The 12,467-nt window shown below is 37.4% G+C and overlaps 2 protein-coding genes across 2 annotated transcripts in view; one reads left to right on the top strand and one right to left on the bottom strand.

Moving 5' to 3' along the window:
* The window catches only part of LOC136836389 (endoplasmic reticulum junction formation protein lunapark-A-like), a 209,044-nt gene that overhangs the window by 86,638 nt on the left and 109,939 nt on the right, over nt 1-12,467 (top strand). The gene's annotated exons all lie outside the window — the stretch shown is intronic.
* Nucleotides 1-12,467, bottom strand: part of knockout (Stork-head domain-containing protein knockout) — a 30,911-nt gene that overhangs the window by 18,205 nt on the left and 239 nt on the right. The window contains exon 1 of the mRNA XM_067087737.1: nt 12,252-12,467. This exon is cut by the window's right edge and continues 239 nt beyond it. Coding sequence (XP_066943838.1) covers nt 12,252-12,352 — 101 coding nt within the window. The 5' untranslated portion in view covers nt 12,353-12,467. The remainder of the gene's footprint in view (nt 1-12,251) is intronic.

The raw sequence follows: 12,467 nt of genomic DNA, 5'->3' as shown, positions 1-12,467 counted from the left end.
CTGGATGTACGATCATTAGACTCAGGATTATTGTTGAATGTTGATTGGGCTCATTTGTTCCGTCTCAGTAACAGAGAAGGTAACAACGGTCTGAACACTGCCCATGTCAGTGTACAGACAAAAGATTGTGTGTGTGTTTTAGCAGGATGAAATGTGATGGAGTGAACAGAATTTCATACAACTTGGCACCCATATACATCCACACAAGGTATCACCACGAGCAGGTCACCTAAGAATATGTTTGCCTAAATACATTGAATTCTGCCCAACCATTCTTGAGTTATCTACATTAAATACAGACAAATACACAGGTAATTGCAATAACAGCAAAAGCGCTCGTACGAACAACACAATGCAAGACTCCATTGATCAATTTCCCTTACGCTTCCCTGTCAATCCTGCAATTTCTTTCTCTATATATTTGCAAAGGTCAAAATGAATAGTGGGAGAGATTGCTTTTAAAATGACAGATTGTCAACACTCTAAATATTGTATTCAAGAAGAAAACCCTAATTCCGCAATGAGAGAGAGAGAGAGAGAGAAACGGATAACTTTAATTCAGCACATACTCTGTGGTTTTTAACTGCTTACATCAACTCTTTTTACACATACACACACTGTATATATATAAATCTACGGTCCTTGATCGTACAATTTCACCTTCCAGCAGAGTGATCTAAGACTACATTACTGGAGACAGGCAGAATTGAAATCAACCAGTTTATAAAAATATCAGCATACGACTTAGCAAATAACTCTTACATATTCCAAAATGTGCAAGAGATAAATGAGCATGTGCGGCTGTCAATATGAGTCGTTTTCTTGCACCAGATCCACTACAACTTATTCCCTAGGAGTTTTATCTTGGCTACAACTGAAACGTGGAATGGTTACCTAGGGTGGTTATGAACAGAATATCGAATTTAGGTCAAAGGCCAAGCGCTGGGACCTATGAGGTCATTCAGCCCTGAAACTGAAACAGACAGTAAAAAGGTTTGAAAGGTTGCACCATGGAACAATATTGTTAGGAGAGGGTGGAAAGTAAGATGGAAGAAAGAGATTATGAACAGAGGTACGGCAATAGGAATGAAAGGGGTTGCAGCTAGGGGTCGAAGGGACGCTGCAAAGAACCTGAGGTGGTGTCTACAGTGCACCGCATGAGGTGCATTGGCGGCACTAACCCCCCTACGGTTATGGAGTCTTCTGACCTCCAAATATCTAAGCATGGAGCAAAGTCATTCCTTCTATTTGCCGTCGTCTCCCGAATTTCAGAAGTATTATTTTCTATTTCATTATACTTTCCTTAGTTTAAGGAAAGAAAAAGGAAAATGCCACTAATTTAGTTTCCATTAAGGGACATAGCAACAGCTACGACGATAACGACTAAAATTCCAATAGTAAAGCTTTTACCGAAGACACATAGCAACCTCCACTCGGGTGAAGCATGGATCTCAACCACCCCCCACCCCCGCACCATGCTATGACAGAAAATGATTAAGATAATGGTTCTTTGAAGCTCCCCACATACTCTTCAATCTTCATTGTAAACACTGAAGAGGCGTTGTTTTTACTTAATGGAGAGTTATAACACAGTCGTGAAAACCATTATAGGAGGTCTAGAATAGTCCGGGAAAGGAGGTTGCTGTCAATGTGTGCGAGTGTGTATACATATTATTTATATATATATATATTATATATATATGTATGTATATATATATATATATATATATATATATATATATATATATATATATATATATATATATATATATATATATATATATATATATATATATATATATATATATATATATAAACTTTACACACAAGTAGACCTACACTGACCAGGATCTGCATGTCGAAAATAGGGTTGCTTTGGGTTTAAACCGAATTGACATTAAACGTAACCACTCGGCCAGCAATGGAAAGTGGTAGCTGTTCGAGTGCGTCTGCTGTCACCCTAGTGCCAACCCTAAAAGGCATTGGTTTGAAATCTCGTCAGAGTGGGTATAATTATTACGTATAATTCCTCGCAGGAGTTGTTCCCGGTATATACCGGATTAGATACTGATGGGGAGACTGAGGCATTCCCTGCGGAGGTTGGCCGCCATCAGGGATCAGCTCTGAGTCCATTCTTGTTCCTCGTCATTATAGACACTTTGACGTCAGAATTAAGGAACAACGAATAACTGTGGGAACTGATGTTTGCTGATGATTTAGTCATTATGGCGACGGAAGAAGAACTGCAGGAAAGGTTTGTAGCATGAAAAGGAGCCCTAGAAAAGAAAGGATTGAAAGTGAACATAAGAAAGACAGAGCTAATGATCAGTAGTAAAGAAGGGCATGAAGAAGTAAACATTCAAGTGGAAGATGGTACAGTGCTAAAACAGAACGATGAGTTTGAACTACTTGGGATCAATAATAGCAGAGGAAGGAGGTACTGAGAAAGCAGTAAGACAGAGAGTGAAGGAAGCATGGCGAAAATGGAGGGAAGTAACTGGAGTTGTTTTAGACAAGAAAATGCCATTGAGGCTCAAAACGAAAATTTATAAGACAGTTATCAGGCCTGAACTATTATACGGGGCAGAATCTTGGGCACATAAGAAGAAAGAGGAGGGACTGCTGGAAAGAACCGAAATGGGGATGGTGAGATGGATTGCTGGAATATCACCACTGGAAAGGAGAGAGAGAGTCAAGATAACTATAAGAAGAATGTTTGGTATGTGTAACGTACAGGAGAAGGCTAGGGAAGCTCATCTAAGATACTATGGCCATGTGATAAGAAGAGAGGAGGTGGAACCAATCAAGAGAGCTAAGAACATGCCAGTGATGGGGGGAGGAGTGTGGGGCGTCAGGGGATGAGATGGATGGATGGATGTGGTGAAGAGGGATATGGGTGAGGTGGGGCTGGGGGAAGCATATGCAGGGAATAGAAATAGATGGATAAAAAAAGTTAAGTATAACCAGACCACTGAGCTGATTAACAGCTCTCCTAGAGAGGGCTGGCCCGAAGGATTAGATTTATTTTACGTGGCTAAGAACCAACTGGTTACCTAGCAACGGGACTTGCAGCTTATTGTGGAATCCGAACCACACTATAAAGTTAACTCGAGCTGGCGACCCTGCTATACAGTGGGATTAATAAGGTCGAAAGAAGAAGGGTAATGAGGGGCCTAATATGGAAATGGACAAAAAATATTCACGCGTGAAATAAGCAACACATTATCATAGACATGTATATAAATAGCCCTGAGTAAAAAGCAAATGAGATGATATTCATGCGGAATTCCGTAATGATGTCATCGTGAGGCAGTATGGGAGATTTGTCGATTGTGGGCGTGGCCGTGGCAAGCCTTATGTAAAACGTCCAGAAATCGGCTCTATATTCTGTGGGTATTGTGGCAGTATGCGACACGAACTATTAGGCTAGGCCTAATCATGATAGGTTCTTTAAAATGGACTGATGCTGAATATCTTTATTCTAAAATCTATAGTTCAGACAGCCATTTCTTTACCATTTGCGCATATTTTCACCACTACTAATATTCTTTTGTGCCTGAAAAACCTGTCGTACAGGAAATCGAGATGCCGAACACATCTCCCTGTGTGTGTGGTTTGTAAGTTGAACACGGACATTACAAGTAGTGAATGGAAAATAAATAATATATATATATATATATATATATATATATATATATATATATATATATATATATATATACATATATATATATCAAAAATACTGTGTAGGATGCCCGTGGTTATGGTGATAAATACAATCCCGTGGGCTATTATCTTTTCTTGCTTCTCAGCAATATATTTTACTACACACTCGGAGTTGTCTGAGATGACGTGATGCTTACGTAATTCCCATCTATTATATTGATAAGCATCAGATCTGCTTCTTGCAAACGTCAGTTATGAGAGAACACCTTGTCCACAACCACAGCAACAGCGTTTTTACGGGTCGTACAAATTATGCCGGAACGAAATCTGATTTAAGATTGGTGTCGTTCACTAAAGAAAGAGACAGGTTGGAACGTGTTGCTTATTTATATCCAAAGCATTATTATTACTTTCCTTGTTTCTCTCCATTTGGTTGCTTAAATAAGTAAGTAATTCAAAAAAGAACAAAGAGAATTCAAACACACGATAAGTGTTTGCCGAAAATAATAATTTGGAATTCTCATATGTCAACGATATATTATAAACATATCACACAGAACGATAAATATATTGAGCCCGTACACATTTTTCTAGAAAGAAATAAAATGTACTGTAGTAAGCTCAAAGGGAAGTAATTTACTTTCGCGTTGTTCCTCTGACATTAAGAAACTCTCTCTCTCTCTCTCTCTCTCTCTCTCTCTCTCTCTCTCTCTCTCTCTCTCTTGTGTATCTTTATAAGTGCTAGTTCTGCCTCATTACCCACCATGTAACAAGTAATATTAATTTTACAATAATTATGAAACAAAGCTTTTAGGAATTTATTCTGAAATATTCAGTATTAAACTAGATTGAAAACCTGACCCCTGATTTTTATTCAGTAGTTTGTAAGTTATTTATTCATTTATAAGTATATAATCTGCTGACACCCTAACCCTATCTAAAAGTGAACACACATTCCCTAATCTGCCTGAAGCAAGGCATGGAATGCAATACAGAATTTAGGCCAAAGGACAAGCGCTGGTACCTATGAGGTCATTCAGCGCTGAGAGGGAAATTGAGAGTAGAAGGGTTTAAAAGGTGTAATAGGAGGAAAACCTGATGGGAGAATGTGGAAAGGAAGATGGAAGAAAGAGAATATGAACGGAGGTTACGGTAAGAGGAATGGTAGGGGTTGCAGCTAGGGGCCGAAGGGACGCTGAAAAGAACCTTAAGTAATGCTTACAGTGCACCGCGTGAGGTGCATTGAAGGCACTATTCCCCCTACGGGGAGAAGTAGAGCCTGCAGGGGACTGATTGAATGTTTAAATAATACAGATTAAAAATCTGATAGATTTATTTACAGAAAAAGGATCACAACGCCGTTAACAGTGCATTTCTAACGTATAAATCTCCACAATTTTACGTGATCCATGAATCTCCCAGAATGTTTTGCATTATCGGAATTAGGGTATAAAAACAGCCAATGCGAATGTCGACTCTGATTATATATATATATATATATATATATATATATATATATATATATATATATATATATATATATATATATATATATATATATATATATATATATATATATATATATATATCCGCACACACACACACACAGATATATATCATATATATATATATATATACATATATATATATATATTATATATATAGTTACACGAGACTGGATATTGCACAGTCGATAAGCATATTTCCATGATACACATTTAGTTGAACTACTGTTGCAGAACAAATCTTTTTCTTAATATAATTTGCAAAAACATCTAAGACTACATTTGCCTGTTTCTTATAGAATAAGTCTCCTTTAATAACACGAGTCATATTTACGAACGCAGCATGAGAATATATCTCGTTCACTCATACAGTAATTTCCATTTATTCTTTTAAAATAACAAAAGCTTGTGTATTCCAACTAAACTCAGAGGAAATTGAGATTTGATTTAATACAACAAAACTGGCGTCACAACAACCTTGGTTATAGCATAAAGTGATGGATTAGGATCGTAAGGAAAAACGAACGCCCAAACTTTGCTATAAATCTGCAAATCTGAGCCAAAGTTTCCCCATCAAGGGAAAACCACCCATAATTCCCCTTTTAAACGAGTTTAAGTAAATATTTCCGCCAAGTTTCCCTATGACCAGCAACGAAGAATATTTCTGAAAGTTTTCGTTCTGCACTGGACGAGTTATCAGGTATTTCAATCGTTTTGACGTGCCCAGCAGCTGATGGAATTTTCAGATATTTTCGCTCGCGGGTTGGAAACACGAACCGGTCTTCCCTGGGATGAAAAGATTGCGTCACGTGACCGGAAGTTGCGCAAAATGTTGGCTTATCTGCCATTAGATGGACGGAGAGTCGACCCATAGAAAAAGACAGATGTCAGAGGGTGACACATAGTATAATATTTCAAGTTGAATGCAATTATACTATTACGTTTGCTTCTGAGTTGTTTAGCTTCCCTGTGTAGCATAATAATGTCCACCTATAATATCAGCATTCTCTCAAAAACGTCAAAAAGTTAAACTGACTTCGCTAAAGTAAACTAAATAGGTCCAAACAGTTTGAAATGAAACATTAAGTGAAACCTTATCAAAGATAAAAAAAACAGCAAATTCTTTAAAACAACTTAGATCCCTTTTCACGTATCCTGAATAATTTAGGAACGTGTGAGCATCACTCGAAGTAAGGGATTCCTGCAGAAGTGCGTAGGACATCACAGTACTTAATTAAACATAACTCCTTTCGATACTTCATCGTCTTCTCAAGTCACCTTTTCTGAAATTCCTCCAACTCTCCTTTTCTATTCATTTCAACTCCACAGTAGTAATTCCCAAACAGAAAAGACGACTGGACAGAAATACGACGGGTTTTCTCTTGGGAATATTTATTTAAAAGATATGTCAACACAACCGCCCCCAACAAGGGTGTAAGTCCAAGTTAAGCGGCTCACTACCGAAGACATTCGTCGTATTTATCTACCTTCCTTTTTTATTTATTCTGTAAGTCATAGGGTTACTCTGAATATTAGTCTCCAGCAACTCGTTTTATAGCTTTCTTACAACCACAGTCACCATTAAATCTGTTTTAAGCAGAGGTGACTAAAATACATTTTACGAACCAAGTTCGATTCATCAGTTAAATTGTTTTTACTGTAATTAACCACAGAATTAAGTTTTCTATATATATATATATATATATATATATATATATATATATATATATATATACACAGTATATTTATATATATATACATATATATATATATGTATATATGTATATATATATATATATATATATATATATATATATATATATATATATATATAAATACTGTACATACGCACACGGACGAATACCTGTACACCGTGTATATGTGTATGCATATATACATATACTACAACACAAACGCATACCCACACAGACACGCGCGCGCACACACACATATATATAAGGTGTGTATGCGTTTGTGTTGTAGTATAAGTATATATAAACAAACACATACACGATGTACAGGTGTTCGAATATAAAAAAAATTTAAATTGTTTTACTGGATCTTCGCCGAGAATTTGCCACCATATGGTAACAGTACGATTACCGCACGATCTGACAACACAATATACGAGATGTATTCCAAAGACGCGGATGTGGTATTTCAACCTCAAATATCTTGGTATCGCTGGTCCTTATACCTGCCTGTCATTCTGGGAGGATAGCAAAGACAGGCATTCTGTGAAGTAATTAAAATACATTAAAAGCGACCCCGTTTTAGTACCCTTGATAACATGACACAAAGACAAATCAATGAGAATTTAAAATGAAGTCGAGATATTTCATGAAGTTCAATGGAAAAGGTGGCCGTTATATTGAGAGGTTTGTTGTTAAGGAAGCATGGACGTAAGAACAGCCCAAATCCATCAGTGGCCATGAAAGCAAAAAAAAAAAAAAAAAAAAATAATAATAATAATAATAAAAAATAATAATAATAACAATAATAATAAATAATAATAAAGATAATAAAAAGATTATAAAAAGTTAACACAAAATAAGTAAAAAGATAATAAAACTTGTTTTATAATTTCTTGTCTCGCACTTCCATTAAAGGTGAAGTAGATTGGATTTCTGAAAAAGCCCCATTTGTCAAATTCATGACAGCCACACTATCCGCTCACGTCAAAGGATACGGAAATGGAATAAAATTCAAATCACGCACAAAATACTGCTTATGATTAAGACATACAATACGAGGAGATAATCATTTTTTGACATAAAGTTACCTGTAATAATTCAGTAATTATTATGTTAAACAAATAATAGTATGCTTTCACCACAAACGACCGCTAATCCCACGAATATTTCGGATTTAAAACATGCAAATAGAGATTCTCCACTCGCGCGGATCAAAATTAAAGCTACGTATCTATAAAGCCATAAATCATCAAAGTTATAAATCGACCGCTGTTCGTACTGATAGTTGAGGTATTATTACAATTGCTCCTGTTTCAGTAAGACGAACTTATACTAAGCAAATCAACAGACACTCAACACTTTTGACTTTTACTGTTTATACGATGAATTTCCTTGAAAACGGTTCATTTGAGGAAGAAACTATTGGCACAATTTAAAATTTTCCATTTCATTGAATTTTCGCCTTTGTGAATTGACGTGGCTTATATATATATATATATATATATATATATATATATATATATATATATATATATATATATATATATATATATATATATATATATATATATATATATATATATATACATACACACATGTATATATATGCATATGTACTTTATATCCTATATGTATATATAAATTTCTGACTCACATCAGGATCGAACCCAGGTCTTTCAATTGAAAGGCAAGGGCGCTGCCCGCTAGGCCATACAAGTCATAAAAGAAGTTGGAACCTGAGGGCAACTGCACCCAAGGAATTAGCTTGCCCGCCCTTGCCGTTCAACTGAAAGACCTGGGTTCGATCCTGATGTGAGTCAGAAATTTATTTCTGCTCCACACGTGATTGTGTGTTGATTATTTCTATCTTATTCACTCAGAAGGGATAATTCGAATGAAATGCTGTCAACTGGGTCATTGCTGAGTCGGGAAGTTGGGAAAAACACGCTGGTATGCAAGCAGTTAGCTTGCCCAGCTAATTCCTTGGGTGCAGTTGCCTTCAAGTTCCAAATTCTTTTATGGCTTGCATGGCCTAGTGGACAGCGCCCTTGCCTTTCAATTGAAAGACCTGGGTTCGATCCTGATGGGAGTCAGAAATTTATATCTGTTCCACACGTGATTGTGTGTTGATTATTTATATGTATATATATGTGTGTGTGTGTGGGCTAGTATAATGGTTAATGTAATGAACTTGGGTGATGTCATGCTTATGTAGTACATGCACTATATAATATGACCTGGAATTGGAATACGAAATTTAGGCCAAGGGCCAAGCCCTGGGACCTATGAGGTCGCTGAGTGCTGAAAGAGAAATTGAGAATAAAAAAGGTTTGAAAGGAGTAACAGGAGGAAAACCTCAAAGCAGTTGCACTATGAAACAATTGTTCGGGGAGGGTGGAAAGTAAGATGGAAGAAAGATGACATGAAAGGAGGTTCAGTCAGAGGAACGAAAGGGGTTGCAGGTGAAGGCCGAAGGGACCCTGCAAAGAACCTTAAATAATGCCTACAGTGCACCGCATGAGGTGCACTGATAGCACTACCCCCTAAGGAGTACATGCACTCTATGCACAGGGAGATGTAAACATTTATTCTCTCTCGCCTTCCCTTTCGTCCTTTTGACCACTCATAATGGATTCACTGTCAGAGATATAAACACGACCTTGGTCTATGCCAGTGAGATATGTGAAGCACCTGGTTGAAGTGTCATGGGGGTTACGAGCTTTTTGATAAACGTGATGCCCTGAATTTACTCAATTTGGCTTATTTATGTTCATGTATTCAGATGACGTTATGGAACTTGTAATGTGGTTATGATGAAAAGTATTTAGGTAATCCACACCGTAAAAAATGAAGTGTATAATGATGAATAACACCGCCCACTTCCTGATCAGTGCATAATTCAAAACGATACCCAATCATATGCCCTGAAGGGAAAGTACACGTCTAGGCTACATAAGGAGAAAATCATCGGAACAAAAACACTATTAAAAAAAAAACTGCAGAACGGCAGTCAAGAGTAACTCAGGGGGCTCTGAGCTGATGCCGCAACCCAGTCAACCCTAACCTGAGTCTCGGCGGATTCTGACAGTAACCGAGAAGTGTAGTCTCGGCAGAGTCAACGTTGCTGCTACAAAGAACTGTTTGAGTTGTATTTTTCCGCTGCAAATAACCTCCAAGAGTAAAGTCCAGTGCCACAACAATTCCTTTAATTCAACCTCCGGTCACGGCTACAGACACACACACACACAAATTATATATATATATATATATATATATATATATATATATATATATATATATACATATTATATATAATTATATATATATATATATATATATATATATATATATATATATATATATATATATATAGAGAGAGAGAGAGAGAGAGAGAGAGAGAGAGAGAGAGAGAGAGAGAATGTGTTTGGGAGTCAACATAATTGAGGATGGTAAGCCGAGAGAAGAGGAGTCAAAGAACCTGTGAAGCAAAGAAGGTATCAGAATGTGCGCTAAAGATCTGGGAGAGGAGAGGCGTCTGTGACAGCGACAGAAGGCAGGAAAGCATGAGAAGATTACTGAGCAAATGCGAATGAAAGAAAAGCAGCCATGAAATGTTTGGATGTTTTGTGGCGTGAGAGTGAAAGGGTGAGAAATGTGGAGATACATAGAAGAGATAAAAAGGTAAGAGATGGTTTGGTCATGTAGAGAGAATGGATGACAATACGTTGATGAAAAAAGTGCATAACCTAATTCGGAGCGTTAGGAGGGCGTGGATGGGTACTGGAGAGCAAAGGCACGAAAATGTGTATCAGAAACAGGTGAATGATGCAGTGTGTAAAGGGTTCGAATTGTTGCTGGTGAGCCTCTTTTAGGTGGGTGTCTACTTATGATGTGGAAGTTTTCTGCCATGGGGAACAGGCAAAGTTCGTTTACGCATGAATGGGGCAGTGACCGTCGGATTATTTTGAAACCAACTTATGATAAATATATATATATATATATATATATATATATATATATATATATATATATATATATATACATAGTATACAAATATTAGTCTAGGAGAGTTGATACTAACTCATTAAGTTGTGTGTGTGTGTGTGTGCGTTGTCTGAACAGTCTTTTGTTTTAAGTGGTCGCCCTGTTTTATGATCATTTTACAATTGATAAACACTGTAAGGCATAAGAAACTCATCTTCATTGAACTGCGGTTTGAGAGAGAGAGAGAGAGAGAGAGAGAGAGAGAGAGAGAGAGAGAGAGAGTGTGTGTAAAAGACCGCCTTTCACTCAATACAATATATAAAACAGTATAATGTTGCTACCCACCCCTCTTTTATTACTATAATATATCCCTTTAGTTGTGTAGTGAAATGAGCAGATACAACCTTAATCGAAAGGTATAGCAATGAAGAAACTATGCCCTTGGGTGTACAGCATGTGAAAGGTAACTTCAGGTATCCACCTTCACGCTGACCCCTGATGTCCGTGGGATGAATGAACAGAAGCATCAGATTGAACGTTGCTAGGTGGGAGAGTTATCGAAATAAAATACAGGATCTAAATAAGTTAGAGTACATGAGCACGCACCACATACACCTACAGTCCTATCTGAGGCTCCATCTAAGAAATGATAGTTACGAAACGTGCACCTGATAAAACACAAACAAAATAATGTATATGATTTTTAACTCGCTCCAAAACAAATGACAGTGTCTTTTCCTCCAACCACGAAAGATTCTGCGGAATGTTTTACACTAACAAGCAACTGACAAGGTGACAAGCCCTGGGCGCTTTGCAAAACTACAATTACGTGCCCACACTCCCAGACCAGCTGCACATGCATTCTAGGAGTCCGCTTCATCTGCCTTGCATTTCAACGTTTAATGTTTTACAATGAAAGTTTTCTGATCTAATGTTACATGTACAGTTGACTGGGTATTCAAAGTTGATGACGTGAGTATGGACAGCACCAGATTTGTACATTTATTTGTTAAAAGATTTGCATAGACAGATGTGGCAAGGTCACCCGCCACACTGCTAAAACGAAACCTTGTTCCAGCTCACGTGGGTAGAAGCGCCAACAAAGGGTTTAGACTTTACAACTCACATTTCAGGCAAATGACACCGACGATACTGTTATGTGGTAAAGTCTGCACTGTCAGTATAGGTATTTTGAAGACAGATTTCATCCCACATAAAGCTGTTAACTTCTGCACTCTAGGCCTATAATTTATAAAAAAAAAAAAAAATTCAGTGAGAGAGGAAACAACAGCTAATAGAAAAACAAGCCAAACAGTCAACGCTCCCTTCTCTTTCGAGATGGACTCGCACAACACAGCATCCATCCATCCCCAGTGACTCCCAGAACTGCTGACCCGCCCACCTTGTGGAGGAAAACCAAAACGGCGCTTCGTAGGAGGATGTAGAAGAGGCTGCTGCTGCTGCTAAGGCACCCCGATCTCCCTCCTTCACTAAGCTTTCCATCTTTGACACTTGGAGTGCTTGGGTTTCACTTCAGCACCACCACTGCTAACGCTCCTCGTTCACAAATTAATAAACCATTTTGCAGGTAATTTGGTTTATTGTCAGCAAGTCATAT

Source organism: Macrobrachium rosenbergii, chromosome 4, assembly GCF_040412425.1.
Source record: "Macrobrachium rosenbergii isolate ZJJX-2024 chromosome 4, ASM4041242v1, whole genome shotgun sequence".
Taxonomy (NCBI): domain Eukaryota; kingdom Metazoa; phylum Arthropoda; class Malacostraca; order Decapoda; family Palaemonidae; genus Macrobrachium; species Macrobrachium rosenbergii.
This window is presented reverse-complemented; position numbering and strand designations above follow the sequence as displayed.